The 17,447-nt window shown below is 55.9% G+C and overlaps 1 protein-coding gene across 6 annotated transcripts in view; it reads left to right on the forward strand.

Moving 5' to 3' along the window:
* Positions 1-15,970, forward strand: part of PIGG (phosphatidylinositol glycan anchor biosynthesis class G (EMM blood group)) — a 34,459-nt gene extending 18,489 nt beyond the window's left edge. For 2 of the 6 annotated variants that reach the window (XM_051828300.2, XM_051828304.2), the window contains exons 9-13: positions 244-698; positions 3,560-3,751; positions 8,075-8,384; positions 10,359-10,522; positions 15,652-15,970. In XM_051828300.2, coding sequence (XP_051684260.2) covers positions 244-698; positions 3,560-3,751; positions 8,075-8,384; positions 10,359-10,522; positions 15,652-15,868 — 1,338 coding nt within the window. In that variant the 3' untranslated portion in view covers positions 15,869-15,970. Of the gene's footprint in view, positions 1-243; positions 699-3,559; positions 3,752-8,074; positions 8,385-8,861; positions 9,031-10,358; positions 10,561-15,651 lie in introns of those variants that run through there. The other 4 variants (XR_011386167.1, XM_051828301.2, XM_051828302.2 and 1 more) reach the window with 4 other exon arrangements.
* Positions 15,971-17,447: the final 1,477 nt, after the last annotated feature.

Genomic DNA, 17,447 nt, shown 5'->3' on the forward strand with positions numbered 1-17,447 from the left:
TGGGTGGTCACAGCTCACAGGGCCCAGCCACCACCCCACTTGGGACCCAGAGTCCAGGGTGCTGGCTGGGGTGAGGGTGTCTCGATTGCCCCGGGCCTGGCCCAGGAGAAAGGCTGTCGCACGCTGGCAGAAGGGACTGTTCTGGGCGGGGAGGGACCATGGCCGGCGAGCGCAGCAGCTATCTTCCACAAGGAAGCCCATGCAGCAGCATGCATGGGACTTTCCGCGGTTTTCCTTTTACAGAATCCTGCCCGGCCTCACTCAAAGTGGTCGGAGTTGGAGCTTCTCATCGTCTGTGGGACACTGGGCCACGTCTTGAGTCTGGGTGGCAGCAGCTTCGTGGAGGAGGAGCACCAGACCTGGTACTTTCTCATCAACACTCTGTGTCTAGCCCTGACTCAGGAAATCTGCAGAAACTACTTCCTGGACGATGGTGATGAGCCTCCTCGTCGCTTCCCCGTGGAGCAGGGCTTGGACTGTGCTGCCCCAGCGCTGCAGGACTCAGGGGGCTACTGCGTGCCCAGGCCAGACAGAGTATGTAAGAGGCGCCTCCCCTCAGCGGTGCCTGGAGGCCGCCAGAGGTGGATGGTGCTGGCGAGCCCATGGCTGATCCTGGCCTGCTGCCGGCTGCTGCGCTCCCTGAACCAGACCGGGGTGCAGTGGGCCCACCTGCCGGACCTTGGCCACTGGCTGACCAGGTGGGAGCACAAGGCCGTAGAGAAATGAGAAAATAGACCCTAGCTGATGAATCAGTGTTGGAAGTGAATTGATTCTGAGGCTTGTTAGGTTTGATTTATCAGTGCTGATTTACTGAAACTGTTGGATTGAAAATCTGTGTGTAAGGACGCAGTTCAGTGCCTGCCACGGCCCCTGCTCTGGGCTGCCTGACCCCAGGTTCTGTGCCCCATCATCACTCCCTGTGCCCTCACTGCCTGATCCCACGGCGCTGCTCCAAGGGGCGCTGTGTGCAGGGGGGAGGTGGAGCAGCCGCGCCCTCTGCGTCCCGCCTTTCTCCTCTCCTCCTCCTTCTTCCCTCCATCCTGGAAGGGGCAGGACCCTGGGGTGATTGCCAGTCGCCGGGAGCCTTCACCAGTGGCCGGAAGCCCAGTAGAAAGCACAGCGTGTTAACAGGGAGGCTTTGAGGGGGCTGCTCTCTGTTCTAGCTTGTAATTGTTGAAGCCAAAGTGAAACAGGAACAGCAGAAGGAGCCATAACAAGTTCAGTGACGAGGCGTGATCCTGTGACTATTAGGGGGAGAGCTGTGATAACACCCAGCCTCGGTGGGTCACTGGCACGGCCTTTGCCGAAGAATCCTGCACGTTGGAAGCTGCGACTTAGGAATTCCTCTGACCAAGTCGTTCTTGTGGGAAATTTCTCCGAGGGGTTGACTGACTTGGCACAGCCTTGGTAACCCCGCTTACCCCAGGGAGCCTGCACAGCAGCCTTGGAGACAGGACATCAGTCAGTCCACTCTGAATGCTTTGTTTCCTCTTTTCTGAGAGATCAGCGGAGCTCCCATCTGATAGTTCACTCCCCAGATGCCCACAGTGTCCGGAACTCTATCCAGGTCTCCCATATGGGTGACAGGGACCCAGTGACTTGAACTGTCACCTCCACCTCCCACGGTCTGCATGGGCAAGAAGCTGGAATTGGAAAGCAGGGCCAGGAATGGAACCCAGGGTCCCCAGTGTGGGACACAGGTATCCCAGCTGCCAGGCCAAATGCCTGTCCCAGTCCCTGTGAGAGGCCATGTGTGGCCATCCTAGGTGTTAGGGAGCTCCAGGAATCAGAACAGCATGGACGCCCTATTTCTGCAGAAAGTGGAAACGTGAGGAGAAAGTGTGCAGGCATGCGTGCCCATCGTGTCCTCTGGGGCGTGGCCGTGCTGCCTCCTGCTCCCCTGGACGCTCCTGCACCCTGCGTGATTCCAGTCAGTCTGTAAAGAGGCTGTGCCTTCGTTCCTCCCGGTGACTGTCAGTCCTTGGAAGGTTGTGGCCTGCCTCTCTGCTTTCCTTTCCCACTGTGGCATAAAAGTTAAGTTTGATGTACAGAGCAATAGCAGGCAGGCACCGGCAGACCCGCCCAGGCTGAGGGCCCTTCATCCTGGCTCCTCCATCCCATGCTGGCCACATCTCCCTCTGCATTTTCTTTTTTAAAGATTTATTTATTTATTTGAAAGAGTTGCAGAGAGAGAGAGTCTTCCATCTGTTGGTTCACTCCCCAGGTGGCTGCAACGGCCAGAGCTGTGCCGATCTGAAGGCAGGAGCCAGGAGCTTCTTTTGGGTCTCCCACACGGGTGCAGGGGCCCAAGGACTTGGGCCATCTTCCACTGCTTTCCCAGGCCATAGTAGAGAGCTGAATGGGAAGTGGAGCGGCCAGGTCTCGAACCGGTGCCCATATGGGATGCCGGCATGTCATGCCAAGGCATTAGCCTGCTGCACCACAGCGCCGGCCCTCCCTCTGCACTCTCTGAAGCAGCTGTTGCACGTGTGTGCCCTGCCAGACTGTCTGCTCACCTGTTTAGCAACTATGGCTGTGTAGCCTGCCCTTGGGAGCTGTGCTGAGCTTGGCACTGGGAGGAGCCAGCAGCTCCTGCACCCTCCTCCCCTAGGGCTGGGGGCAGTGGCAGCGGATAGGGGCCTAGAGGTCTCAGAGTATCCTGGTGAGCAGGGTGTACCCTGGGGGATACCAGGCTCTCCCAGAAGAGGGCGGCAGAGGGACGAGAGTCTTTTGGAGCCAGGAGTGGGGCCACCTGTGGGCAGGCAGGGAGGGTTCAGGTTGACATCTGCCACGCTTTAAGAACCTTTGGGACAGGCATTTAACCAGTAGTTAAGACACCCCATCCCGTATCACAGTACCTGACTTGAGTACCTGGCTGCAGCTCCTGACTTGACCTTCCTGCTAATGTGCACCCCAGGAGGCAGCTCATGATGGCTCAAGTACTTGTTCCCTGCCGCCACTCAGGAGACCTTGTTTGAGTTCCCAGCTCCTGTCTTCTGCCTGGCCCATTGTGGGCATTTAGGGGGCGAACCTGTGGGTGGAAGCTGTCTGTCTCTCAAAATAAATAAACAAAATTTAAAAAGACCTTTGAATTTAAATAACCAACAATTTTTTTTTTCAAGAAAACCAACTACTTCTCATACAGCTTAAGAAAAAAGATTAATTAATTTATTTGAAAGGCAGAGTGACAGAGAATGGGAGAAACAGCTAGCTCTTCCATCTACTGGTTTACTTCCCCAGTGGCCACAAGGCTAGGGTTGGGCCAGGCCAAAGTCGGGAGCCTGGAATTCCATCCGGGTCTCCCATGTGTAATTGGCAGGGACTCAAGCTCTTGGGCTGTCATCAGTTGCCTTCCCACGTGCGTTAGCAGGGAGCTGGATCGGAAGTAGAGCAGCCGGGACTGGAACTGGCGCTCAGTGTGGGATGTCACCAGTGTGGCTTAACCCACCGCTGCACAAGCTGACCCCCAGTTTTAGTCTGGTTCTTCCAGGACACTTGGTGCAGACTCCCTGGAGCCCTGCCTCCACTTGGTGGTGACTGCTTTTTCCATCTTTTGCAGCTCTGACCACAAAGCTGAGCTGTCTGCCCTGGCCGCCCTTTCCCTCCTTGTGGTTTTCGTGCTGGCCCAGAGGGGCTGCTCCCCCGTATCCAAGGGGGCCCTGGCACTCGGGCTGCTGGGCGTCTACTGCTACAGGGTGGCTGTTGGAAACGTGCTGTTCCCGTGGCGACCAGACAGCAGAGACATTTCTAAGTAAGTGCGCTGCAGACACGGGGTTCTGCTCTTCCGTGTATTCCGCTGTTTTCAGTACTCACAAATTTTCCACCAACAGCTGCTAGAACCCAAGAGAACCCCAGTTGGCAGTTTTGTCAGCAGTCTCTGGTTTGTAAGGAAGACAAATTGCTTCCAAATAAAACCTCAGGATGGAGCACAGGACAGCTGGGGTGTGGACTGGTGTCTTAGCAGCAATGTGCAGCTGCTGGGATTGGGTTTTGCCCAGGGCAGGTGCAACTGCAGTCGTGAGGTGCTGCTGCTGCTGTGCCCAGCAGCCGGGAGATGAAACCCGAGAGCTCTGTGTCCCCGAAACTCCAGCAGGCTCCTGGGGGGGCTGGAGCCCATGCCAGTAGATTCCAGAGGCTCCATCACGGACACTTCCCCATCGGAATGGTGATGTGGTGAGGCAGGTCCACTGCCATCCGGAGGGGTGGGGTGCCTGGAGGCCAGCTGGAAGGCCACGTGTAAAGTGTGGCTGACCCCATGCCACCCGCGCTGCCACTCTTCGTGTGTCTCAAGAGCACAGTGGAGGGGTGGCCTGGGTTTGGGGCACAGGCGTGCTCACTGAGGTATCCCTCACAGATGCAAAGAATACAAGGGTGATGTTCCAGCCGTCGGGCTGTTGCACTCAGCTGTGTTACAGCATTATACGGGAGCAGGCTGCTGCTGGGCAGTGTGTTTTGCGAGTGACCTCAGCTTACCGGGTGTGCTTTTTTATGTTGATAACAAAGACTGAATACTAAAATGCTGGTTGCTGTAGTCTTCCTGTTTTACCATTTTTACACCTTGCTGATGTCTAGAATTAACAAGGATTACTTTTCTTACCAGACTAAGGGGCTGTGACCAGGCTGTGTGGGTGGCTAGGAGCACAAAGGGCTCACCTGGAAGTGTCTGCTGACCAGCACGGGCAGTGGGGGGTCTGAGTGAACTGTCTCTGGGCAGGGAGGCCAGCTGGAGCAGCTGCAGGAGTTGGGGTGCTCTTTGGAGACAGGGGCTTTTGACGTCACAGTCAGACTTTGGGCAGGTGTCAGGGCTGGCATCGTGTTTGTGGGTGTTTGTGTCTCACGGTGCAGTGTAACATCAGTGCCTCATTTCCTCTCAGATCCTTACACCTAACTTCAGCATCATGTGTTGCAAGACTTTAATCATCACTTTCAAAATGTCTTCCTTCAATGTGCTCTGGCTGGTTCACCTTCCTCCTGCCCATCTGTCCTGACCTTGAAGATCATCCTGGCTCCAGGTCTGCTGTGACCAGAGTCATCCAGGATCCTAAAGTCCTTTGCATTCAGCCCCTTCTCTCTTCTCCCACAGAGCCCAGGCTTGGCTGGAATGGGTGTCGAGCGGGGTGGTGCTGGGTGGGCACGTACAGGCTTGGGTGCTTCAGGTGAGGAGGATAGCCAGCCGAGACATCTCACCCCCGGCCACAGCATCTCACGATGGCCCCTCTTGTCCACCCCTGACCTGCCCTCCCCTCCCTTCTGGGTACAGCCCACTCCATGTCCTTCTCTGGGACGTCTCCCTTCTTTGAACTTGCGTGGGGATGCCATTAGCTGTCCCGTAAGTGCACACCTTGACCTATGGCACTGCAGGTACCTGACCCTCGCTCCTCAGCCAGGGCCATGCCTCCGGGCGCAGGGCATGCAATGTTCACTGTTTGCACTAAAAAGGGGAATTTTTTTTAAGTGAATAACCTTTTCTATGGAATCTGATATAAGACAATTCAGTTTTTCGAAACAAATATATTATTATGATGACAATTTATTTAAACTTATTTACTTAGCACTGTTTTAAATGAGGAGCTTTTCCAGTAGATATAAAATATTTTGTTTACAAAATCAATTTAAGATTCTATGTTTTGGGGGTATGTGTGCTTCATAAGGTGCAGTTCCCTAGTGCGGTGTCACACCTGTTTCCGTGACACGTAACTCCAGGTGCAGTGCTCGGGTACCTGACTGCACACCCTAGTGTGGTGTCACACCTGTTTCCGTGACACGTAACTCCAGGTGCAGTGCTCGGGTACCTGACTGCACACACCCTAGTGCGGTGTCACACCTGTTTCCGTCACACGTAACTCCAGGTGCAGCGCTCGGGTACCTGACTGCACACCCTAGTGCGGTGTCACACCTGTTTCCGTGACACGTAACTCCAGGTGCAGTGCTCGGGTACCTGACTGCACACCCTAGTGCGGTGTCACACCTGTTTCCGTGACATGTAACTCCAGGTGCAGTGCTCGGGTACCTGACTGCACACCCTAGTGCGGTGTCACACCGTGACATGTAACTCCAGGTGCAGTGCTCGGGTACCTGACTGCACACCCTAGTGCGGTGTCACACCTGTTTCCGTGACACGTAACTCCAGGTGCAGTGCTCGGGTACCTGACTGCACACCCTAGTGTGGTGTCACACCTGTTTCCGTGACACGTAACTCCAGGTGCAGCGCTCGGGTACCTGACTGCACACCCTAGTGCGGTGTCACACCTGTTTCCGTGACATGTAACTCCAGGTGCAGTGCTCGGGTACCTGACTGCACACCCTAGTGCGGTGTCACACCTGTTTCCGTGACACGTAACTCCAGGTGCAGTGCTCGGGTACCTGACTGCACACCCTAGTGCGGTGTCACACCTGTTTCCGTGACATGTAACTCCAGGTGCAGTGCTCGGGTACCTGACTGCACACCCTAGTGCGGTGTCACACCTGTTTCCGTGACATGTAACTCCAGGTGCAGTGCTCGGGTACCTGACTGCACACCCTAGTGCGGTGTCACACCTGTTTCCGTCACACGTAACTCCAGGTGCAGCGCTCGGGTACCTGACTGCACACCCTAGTGCGGTGTCACACCTGTTTCCGTGACACGTAACTCCAGGTGCAGTGCTCGGGTACCTGACTGCACACCCTAGTGCGGTGTCACACCTGTTTCCGTGACATGTAACTCCAGGTGCAGTGCTCGGGTACCTGACTGCACACCCTAGTGCGGTGTCACACCGTGACATGTAACTCCAGGTGCAGTGCTCGGGTACCTGACTGCACACCCTAGTGCGGTGTCACACCTGTTTCCGTGACACGTAACTCCAGGTGCAGTGCTCGGGTACCTGACTGCACACCCTAGTGTGGTGTCACACCTGTTTCCGTGACACGTAACTCCAGGTGCAGCGCTCGGGTACCTGACTGCACACCCTAGTGCGGTGTCACACCTGTTTCCGTGACATGTAACTCCAGGTGCAGTGCTCGGGTACCTGACTGCACACCCTAGTGCGGTGTCACACCTGTTTCCGTGACACGTAACTCCAGGTGCAGTGCTCGGGTACCTGACTGCACACCCTAGTGCGGTGTCACACCTGTTTCCGTGACACGTAACTCCAGGTGCAGTGCTCGGGTACCTGACTGCACACCCTAGTGTGGTGTCACACCTGTTTCCGTGACACGTAACTCCAGGTGCAGTGCTCGGGTACCTGACTACACACCCTAGTGCGGTGTCACACCTGTTTCCGTGACACGTAACTCCAGGTGCAGTGCTCGGGTACCTGACTGCACACCCTAGTGCGGTGTCACACCTGTTTCCGTGACACGTAACTCCAGGTGCAGTGCTCGGGTACCTGACTGCACACCCTAGTGTGGTGTCACACCTGTTTCCGTGACACGTAACTCCAGGTGCAGTGCTCGGGTACCTGACTGTACTAGTCAGGTCACTAGTCAGTAGTCCTGACACTGCTGAGCGAGTGCTGAGTGTCAGACTTCCCTTGGTGAATTCCTAGCACTAGGGTGTGTGTGGTAAAAAATCCGTTTCTCTTTGCAAATGCTGAAGCCAAGTGTCAGACGTGTCAATTAGCTTGTCCCAAATAGCAGAGTGCAGACTGGGGGTCTGGACCCCGATATGACTGCACGTGCATACGGATAAATGCGCCAGCCCGTGTTTCAGTCTGCTCCGTCCCGAGCACACTGAGTTGCACAGGTGGCATTCAGGAACGTGAGGAAATCCCTGATAAAGTTGGGTCTTCTGGGGCGGTGGCTTTTCACAGCCGCTATGCAAAGCCGGTGGGCAGTTTTCCCGGCATGCCACAAGGGAATGACTCCTGTGTGCAGCCAGACAAGGATTTATTTCTGTCAAGAAGGTGCCCACCGGGAAGTGCCTGTTGGCTTTGCAGGTGCTGTGCAGAGACAGGCACGCCCGCCTGCAGAGCTGCCTGGGCTGGGTGCACCGGCACAGTCGTGTATTTCTTAGGTTTACATGTTTTTCATGGGAAAATGTGTGGGTCAGTTTCTCTAGCTAACATATCTAACTTCTTTTGTTTTTTTTTTTTTTTAGGGGTATCATTGAAGCCCGTTTTGTTTATGTCTTTGTCCTTGGCATTCTGTTCACGGGCACCAAAGACTTACTTAAATCTCAAGTCCTGGCTGCAGACTTCAAAACCAAGACTGTGGGTTTGTGGGAGATATTTAGTGGCCTGGTTCTTCTGGCGGCGTTGCTCTCCAGGCCACATAATCTTCCAGTGTTAGCGTCCAGCCTCCTGATCCAGATGGTCATGACCTCGTTCATCTGGAAGCCGCTGCGACACAGCACCGCCGAGATCACTGTCATGCACTACTGGTTCGGTCAAGCCTTCTTCTATTTTCAGGTAGGTTTGCATTGGCGTCCTGGGTGGAAGGCGGTGAACTTCGTAGGTGTCTGATCTTTTGGTTTTTCTTGGAGAAAATTTCTCAAGTCAGGAAATATACTTGTTTGTTGAAAGAACCGTCAGTCTGGCTTGGTTAATGTCGTGTGTGCTTTGTAGGAGAAGGTGCAGTCGGTCACCAGAGCGTGGAGGCATGGGTGTGTGGGACACTGGATTTGTCTACACGAAGCAGTGAAGGGGTGCACCTGCTTTCCATTTGCTCTGTGTGACAGATGTGCTCCCTGAGCCACAGTAAGTGGGCCGTCCCTACAGGGACCATCTCGTCAGAGACCCCTCGCAGACAAGCCCAGGCCCCTCTCCGGCAGGCGTGGCTAGAACAGCAGCTGGGCAGGGGCAGGCCTGGCGCCCAGGAGTGGGGCCAGGTCCTGTAGCAGTGCAGCACCTACCAGCCGACTCGGTCGCACTTTCTCTTCCCTGCAGTGAGGGTCTGCATTTCTTCTGGGCGCATCCGTGTCTACCCCTCCTCCATCCAGTCCCCGGAAGGCGTGTCCAGCTCCATGTGTCCAGACAGATCGGCCTCCTCCCTGTCCCTGTCTCCTCCTCTGCTGGCTTCCTGTGCCCCTGGCCTGACCCTCGCAGCAGCCCACAGGTGCATGGTTCTTCTCTGTGTGTCCCTCTGACCCTGGAGCCCAGCGTGGTGAGGGTGAAGCGAGAGAAATCCCAAAGCGCTCTGTTCACCTGACCCACCAGGCTCAGCCTGGCTGCTGCTTCCTGGCTGTCCTCACCCACTCAGCCTGCTGTTGAGGGTTCGAGGCACAGAGAGCACTGCCGGTGGCTGCAAGGTTGGGCCCTGCTGTCCAGCACTTGCCAGTGCCTCAGTTTCCTGATCTCTGGAGACAGCACAGAGACCGTCCTTTCGGGAGTTGCTGTGACCTGGGTTAAAAGCAGCCTCTGGCGTTCCCCTGGCTCCTTGGGAGGGTGTGGCCCAGGTTCCACAGTGGCCCCGGGGAGAAGCACTGGGCAGCGTGGGATGCCCCAAGATGGCCATGCACACAACCCCACAAAATGGTGCTGCTGCCTCAGGCACCATTCTGAGTGCTGAGTGTCTGTCCCAGAGCGAGACTGGACCCTCTGAGCTGCTGGAGCCACGTGGCCGTCCCCCTCTGCTTGGCCGAGCCTGCCCGGGGCCATCAGACCCGCTTCCTGTAGGCTTGAGGTTCTGCCCTCCCCCTACTCCACGCCCACTGCTGCCTCTGTGTTTCCTCCTCGGTCTCCCTCGGGGCAGGACGGGGCGGGTGGGGGGGTGGCTTCTAAGCCTGGGAGATCCCAGGGGTGGCACAAAGGAAAGTGGGTTTCAGGGGAGTCACTTAGTGCCAGTCCGTCAGAGGGCTTGGGCGAGGGGTGAGTGTGGAGGGGACACAGCACAGCATGGCGACTCCCTGGGCCCACGGGTGCTGCCGAGCCAGAATTGTCTGGCTCCATGAGAGGGAGACAGAACCCTGGGAGACCCTTTCCTCAGGTACCACACCTCCCACAAGGGTGTGCCACGTGGACACGTCCCAGGGCCAGTCACTGACCAGTCTCAGCGACAGTGCTCGCAGGGATGACACGTAAACAAGTGACCGAGCTCCATTTGTACCCCTCCTCGGTGTCTGCTGCCACAGCTGGGCAGGGAAGCTGTGCCTCCTGGAGCTAGCAGTTCTCGGTCGGGCTCCTTGGGGAGGTCCCTGTGCCGTGCTCGGTCAGCACGCTGAAGGTGGGCAGCTCTTGAGAAGAGCCAACACTTGTGTCACCTCATCTGATCCTCCCAGGCCTGCAGTGACCCAGGCAGATGGACATACAACTCACCCATGGCTGGCCTGGGGACCTGGAGGAGTGGCCGGGAGGCTGGCTCTCAGCACGGCCTGTGGCTCCTGTGGCTGTGTGTCCACACAGTGCTGTGCCCTGAGACCCAGGCGGCCGTGTTCTGTGTTCCAGGGCAACTCCAACAACATCGCCACAGTGGACATCTCTGCAGGCTTCGTGGGCTTCGATGCATACGTGGAAACCCCAGCCATGCTCCTGACGGCATTTGCAACATACGTGGGGCCCCTGCTGTGGGCCTGCCACTTGGTGCACTTCCTGAGCTCGGAGAGAAGCAGGTGAAACCCTCACAGATCCCAGCACAGTCTCACGGCAGGTGCCTGAGCGCTGAGGGCCAGCCATCTTCTCGCTGATTGCCCTGCTTTCCAGGAAGAAGGAACAAGCCTGATGCAGACCTGAGGGTCTCCCAGTCCACACCAGCACAGGCAGCGAAACCCCTCCCCTGCCTCCCCATGTTTTTGTGGCATTCGGGGCCAGGCTGGCAGGGGGTGAGGGCTGGGTAGTTCTGCCCGTCTGAGATAGGAAGACGAGAGACACAGCTGGAGCCTCAGGAAACCATGCTGGAGAGAAGCAGCCCTGAGGGCAGCTGGCAGAGTGTGTGTGTCCTGGGGCTCAGAGGCCGCTGCTGCAGGGTGTGTGTGTCCTGGGGCTCGGAGGCCACTGCTGGAGGGTGTGTGTGTCCTGGGGCTCGGAGGCCACTGCTGGAGGGTGTGTGTGTCCTGGGGCTGAGAGGCCACTGCTGCAGGGTGTGTGTGTCCTAGGGCTCAGAGGCCACTGCTTCAGGGTGTGTGTGTCCTGGGGCTCAGAGGCCGCTGCTGCAGGGTGTGTGTGTCCTGGGGCTCGGAGGCCACTGCTTCAGGGTGTGTGTGTCCTGGGGCTCAGAGGCCGCTGCTGGAGGGTGTGTGTGTCCTGGGGCTCGGAGGCCACTAATGGAGGGTGTGTGTGTCCTGGGGCTGAAAGGCCGCTGCTGGAGCCATCTGTGCTATGTGGAGCTGGAGCAGGGAGGGTGCAGCGCATGGAGGTTGAGCACAGAGACACTGTCCCCATCAGGCTGTGTCTGCTCTGCTGCCCTGGGCCCTTGTTCCTGGAAGCCCCTCCTCCCCGGGGCCACCGGCAGATGTCTCCTCAGGAGATGCCAGAGTCATCCCTGTTTCCTCCCATGCTGTGTGTGTGTGTGTGTGTGTGTGTGTGTGTGTAACAGGGCCAGTCTCCGTGTGTATGTGTGTTACAGGGCCAGGCTCTGTGTGTGTGTGTAACAGGGCCAGGCTCTGTGTGTGTGTGTGTGTGTGTAACAGGGCCAGGTTCCCTGTGTGTGTGTGTATATATAACGGCCAGGCTACATGTGTGTGTGTGTGTGTGTGTGTGTGTGTGTGTAACAGGGCCAGGCTCTGTGTGTGTGTGTGTAACAGGTCCAGGCTCTGTGTGGGTGTGGGTGTGTGTGTGTGTAACAGGGCCAGGCTCTGTGTGTATGTGGGTGTGTGTGTGTGTAACAGGGCCAGGCTGTGTGTGTGTGTGTGTAACAGGTCCAGGCTCTGTGTGGGTGTGGGTGTGTGTGTGTGTGTAACAGGGCCAGGCTCTGTGTGTATGTGGGGGGGGGTGTGTGTAACAGGGCCAGGCTCTGTGTGTGTGTGTGTGTGTGTAACAGGGCCAGGTTCCATATGTATGTGTGTGTGTGTGTAACAGGGCCAGGCTCCGTGTGTGTGTGTGTGTGTGTAACAGGGCCAGGTTCCATATGTATGTGTGTGTGTGTAACAGGGCCAGCTCCGTGTGTGTGTGTGTGTGTGTGTAACAGATCCAGGCTGTGTGTGTGTGTGTGTAACAGATCCAGGCTGTGTGTGTGTAACAGGGCCAGGCTCCGTGTGTGTGTGTGTGTAACAGGTCCAGGCTCTGTGTGTGTGTGTGTGTAACAAGTCCAAGATTGTGTGTGTGTGATGTGTGTAACAGGGCCAGGCTCCATGTGTGTGTGACAGGTTCAGGCTCCGTGTGTGTGTGTGGTGTGTGTGTGTGAGTGTGTAACAGGGCCAGGCTCTGTGTGTGGGGTGTGTGTGTGTGTGTAACAGGTCTAGGCTCTGTGTGGGTGTGTGTGTGTGTGTAACAGGTCCAGGCTCTGTGTGTGTGGTGTATGTGTGTGTAACAGGTCCAGGCTGTGTGTGTGTGTGTGTGTGTGTGTGTGTAACAGGTCCAGGCTCTGTGTGGGTGTGTGTAACAGGTCCAGGCTGTGTGTGTGTGTGTAACAGGGCCAGGCTCTGTGTGTGTGGTCTGTGTGTGTGTAACAGGGCCAGGCTGTGTGTGTGAGTGTGTAACAGGGCCAGGCTCCGTGTGTGTGTGTGTGTGTGTGTGTAACAGGTCCAGGCTCTGTGTGTGTGTGTAACAGGTCCAGGCTCTGTGTGTGTGTGTGTGTGTGTGTGTGTAACAGGTCCAGGCTCTGTGTGTGTGTGTGTGTGTGTGTAACAGGTCCAGGCTCTGTGTGTATGTGTGTGTGTGTGTGTGTGTGTGTAACAGGTCCAGGCTCTGTGTGTGTGTGTGTGTGTGTGTAACAGGTCCAGGCTCTGTGTGTGTGTGTGTGTGTGTGTGTGTAACAGGTCCAGGCTCTGTGTGTGTGTGTGTGTGTGTGTGTGTAACAGGTCCAGGCTCTGTGTGTATGTGGGTGTGTGTGGGTGTGTGTGTAACAGGTCCAGGCTCTGTGTGTATGTGTGTGTGTGTGTGTGTGTGTGTGTGTAACAGGTCCAGGCTCTGTGTGTGTGTGTGTGTGTGTGTGTAACAGGTCCAGGCTCTGTGTGTATGTGGGTGTGTGTGGGTGTGTGTGTAACAGGTCCAGGCTCTGTGTGTGTGTGTGTGTGTGTGTGTAACAGGGCCAGGCTCTGTGTGTATGTGGGTGTGTGTGTGTGTGTGTGTAACAGGTCCAGGCTCTGTGTGTGTGTGGGTGTGTGTGGGTGTGTGTGTAACAGGTCCAGGCTCTGTGTGTGTGTGTGTGGGTGTGTGTGGGTGTGTGTGGGTGTGTAACAGGGCCAGCTTCCTTGTTCTTTGCTCTGCATCTGGTCCTCCCCGATAGAGGCTTCCTGCTGTTCGGCAGCAGCCTGGGCACCTGCGCTTCTGAGACTGGGGTGAGGGTACCCCCAGAGCGCAACAGTGGGATGCCTGCCCGGTTTTCCCACCTGCGGTGAAGGACACTCAGAGGCACTCATGGCTGTCTGGCCTTGGCCAAGAACTCTCCAGCCTGAGTCCCAGTGGCACAGATGTGCTTCTCAGTGTCCATCGTGCCACCAGTGACCAGAGAGTTCGGGAGCAGGGAGAACCGCTTTGCTCTGGTGCACACAGCCTTCCGTGTGTGTAGTGGGGCCACTCCCACTGAGACCACCCAGGCTTGCCAGGCTGGTGGCTGAGTAAAGGGGGAGCCGTGGGCTCCTCACCCCGTAGTTTAGTCGCGTCCTTGGTGGGAAGGGACTTGTCTCTCGTGTGCCCAGCACCCTTCTCTGCTCCACAGCCACTTGTACTTGGGAGAGAGAACAAAGCATTTTGTGGAAAGTGAGCCAAGGCGTGCTCACCAGGTGGAGAACGTTGTGTGACGGTTCCCTCTGTCTCCATTTTTAAAGCCTAAAACGCCGAGTTGCACTTGCAGCTGTGGGCAGGTTGCCCGCGCTGGGGCTGGGGAGTTGGCAAGCCCGCTGGCTGCTATGGTGAGGGGTGCGGCGGTGGTGCCAGGTGCGGGTGGTGCCTCATCAGAGCCCCACCTGCCAACGTGCTGTCTGCCCTGGCTCACGGCAGAGCCCCTGCTTCTACTCCCCGGAGATGAACAGCCAGAACCAGGGCCCTGAGTGGATGAGGGAACTCCCTGGGTGCAGCTCCCCACTGCTCAGTTACCAGGTCAGGGCCAGCAGTGCAGTGTGAGGATCTGAACCCAGAAACCACAGGCCGGTGGGGTACCAGAGAAGCAAAGTGGAGAACCTGGTGCCACCTGCATGCCCGGGCTGCAGATCTGTGTGCATGCTGTGGAGGGAGGGGCCCGTGAGGGCCTGCTGGTGCTGTGCAGGGCTCAGCTCAGGCTGTCCACTAGGGCCAGCCACCCTCAGTGGCTCTTGGTGTGCGTGGCTGGAAAGTGGACACTGAAGCAGGAGACATTTTCAAGGACATCCTGACTGGCACATGGAGGAGGGGCCTGGCCGACAGGCCTGAGGACTGCCGAGTCCAGGCCCTGCAGCCCTGCCCTGCGTCCTGTGTCAGCCCTGCACCCTGTAGCGCTGGTGTGGGCACACACTGCCGGCAAAGGTCACCCGTGAGCACTTGAGGCCACGCTGTGGGGCCAGGCAGGATGTGGTGTGGGCTGATGGTGGGGCAAGGCCACGGACATGGTGTGTCACTTCAAGAAGAAAAAAGCAACTCACAGAGTATGTTCTAAGAATCAGAAAGTGTAGGGTTTCATGCGTAGATCAAAGCTGTGGGAAACTTGTATCTGCTCCTGCAAGTGTCTTGCTAAGGACTTCTATTTTTTAAAGATTTATTTATTTATTTATGAGGCAGAGTTAGAGAGAGAGAGAGAGAGACAGACAGAAAGGTCCTGCTGGTTCACTCCCCAAATGGCCACAGTGGCAGGAGCTGAGCAAATCCTAAGCAAGGAGCCAGGAGCTTCTTCGGGGTCTCCTCTGTGGGTGCAGGGCCCAAGCACTTGGGCCGTCCTTTGCTGCTTTCCCAGGTGTCTCACACCCTCACGTGTGACTGGTCAGAAATGCAGATGTGGTGTGGGAGGTGTCTGGGAGGGTCTCAGGGGGACTCTGGCTTCAGGAATGCCGCTCCTCGCCATGAGTTCAGTATCGGGTGCTGGTGTGCAGTCCCCAGGCCAGATGGAGAGGAGGAAGCCCATGGCTGGAGTCTGTGTTTGTACCTTGCCTTTGGTGAGCATTCGTTGTTTACGTGAAACAGTATGTCATGCATGTAAGTTGTTAGTGAGTAGCTGTGCACTTTGCACAAACTCAGATTGTGGTCTCTGAAGAGAATTAGAGCCGCCCACAGCAACTGCCTCCTTGGCACCACGGTGCCCGCGAGCATTGCAGGCTCCACCCACCCGGGCTGCAGGTCCAGGTTTCCCTGGAGGAGAGGCCCCGGGACGACATTTCTGGCAAAGCCCCTGAGTCACGTTTATGTCCAGTTAGGTTTTAGGAGCATTTCGGGGGAACTCTTCTGTCTACTCTGCTGTTTTTTTCCTGACAGAAGTTGTCACTTCCTGACAGCTGCAGGAAAGCCCAGCGTGGTGTCCAGTCGCTGTGTGAGGACGTGGAAGGAAGGGTGCGGTGTGCTCTCACCCCTGGCGAGTTTCCGCAGTCACAAGCCACATGGGCACGGGCTACCGGGTTTCTTGCCTCACTGGCGTGCGAGGGCACACACTGATGCGCATCTTCCTTTTGATTGACAGCGGCACAGCGCTGAGTCATGCCTGCTTCTGCTACGCGCTGATCTGCTCCATCCCCGTGGCTGTGTACATCGTCCTGGTGTCGTCCCTGCGCTACCACTTGTTTATATGGAGCGTGTTTTCTCCAAAGCTCCTCTACGAGGGGATGCACCTGCTCGTGACGGCTGCCGTCTGCGCCTTCTTCACAGCCATGGATCGAACCAGCATCACGGCCTCGTAGACAAAGTTGGGTGCAGGGAACCAGTCAGCTGCTCAGTCGTGCCTCTGAGTGTCAAAGTCTGTTCAAACAAATGCAGAATTAAAATTTTTTAAAGGAGGGGAATGCTGTGGAGTCGGTGAATAGTCTCAATTTCTTTGACGATTGAACTTAGTTTCACTGTAAACAGTAATGAAAGGCTGCTCTGTGTGCTCAGCAGTGCCCTTGACGGTCGCGGTAGCACCCCTCTGGGCGAGTGATGAGGCGGTCGGCTGTGAAGTGGCTCTGGCTTCGGTCTTGCTGTGGGTTGCGAAGGCCAGGGAGCTCCATGGGAGGAGGCTGCCAGGATCACCTCGCTCAGCACCAAGGCCACCGGGCTTTGGGTTAATGTGGCTTATACTGATACATGTTCACCTATATTAATAGACCATTTTTAAGAAAAATAAGTAGTTCCAAAACAGAAATACTGAGTGTTTGATGTTTTCACAAATCTCTGTAGCGTCTGACTTTCTCGAGGACACCTGGAGTCTACATTCACTCTCCTGTATCGGCTGAGTGGTAAGAAAACTCAGCCCCCTGCACATGCCCAGCTGGAAGAGGAAGGAGTTTTTTTCATCTCCTTTTCTGAGTACTTTGTATGTTGTTTTTTGGTACCAACACCAAAACCTGACAAATGATAGCTTCTTAAACAATAGTTGAACAGGAAGGAAGGAGTGTGCGTGAAAATCAGGGAAACCCTCCTGTGGTGGTTTCCTGGGTTCATGGACTGCGCCCCTCGTTTGCCTGGTCTTGACCATGGACGATGGGAACATAAGGTGGCAGCACTGGGGACAGCTGGGTGAAGGGTACCTGGAATTCTCCCTACTATCTGTGCAACCTAAGCTATTTTTAAAATAAGACTTTAAAAAAAATAAACATTGGTTGCAATGTAGAATCAAAGTATATCAATGTCTGTGCCCTTTTGAGTGGAAACCCACCATCCTGACTCTGAGTTCTATAGATTTCAAATGTAGACAGTTCATTAATCAGTACCAGGAATGACTGTGACATCATCAGTCTCATCAAAAAGTCTGTAGGGGGCCAGTGGTGTGGAAGATTAAGCCTCTGCCTGCAGTGCTGGTTCAAGTCCCAGATGTTCACTTCTGATCCAGCTCCCTGCTGATGCACCTGGGAAAGCAGCAAAGGACGGCCCAAGTGCTTGGGCCCTGCACCCACAGGGAGACCCTGAAGAAGCTCCTGGCTCCTTGCTTAGGATTTGCTCAGCTCCTGCCACTGTGGCCATCTGGGGAGTGAACCAGCAGGACCTTTCTGTCTGTCTCTCCCTCTCTCTCTCTAACTCTGCCTCATAAATAAATAAATAAATCTTTAAAAAATAGAAATCCTTAGCAAGACACTTGCAGGAGCAGATACAAGTTTCCCACAGCTTTGATCTACACATGAAACCCTACACTTTCTGATTCTTAGAACATACTCTGTGAGTTGCTTCTTTCTTCTTGAAGTGACAGTGTCAGTTTATTTCCAAGGAAACATCCCCCACCAGAGACCCAGATCCAAAGGTCCATGAGCTCCTCTGTCCATTTTATCCAGTAGTGTCCTGGCAATG

This window comes from Oryctolagus cuniculus, chromosome 2 (assembly GCF_964237555.1).
Source record: "Oryctolagus cuniculus chromosome 2, mOryCun1.1, whole genome shotgun sequence".
Taxonomy (NCBI): Eukaryota; Metazoa; Chordata; class Mammalia; order Lagomorpha; family Leporidae; genus Oryctolagus; species Oryctolagus cuniculus.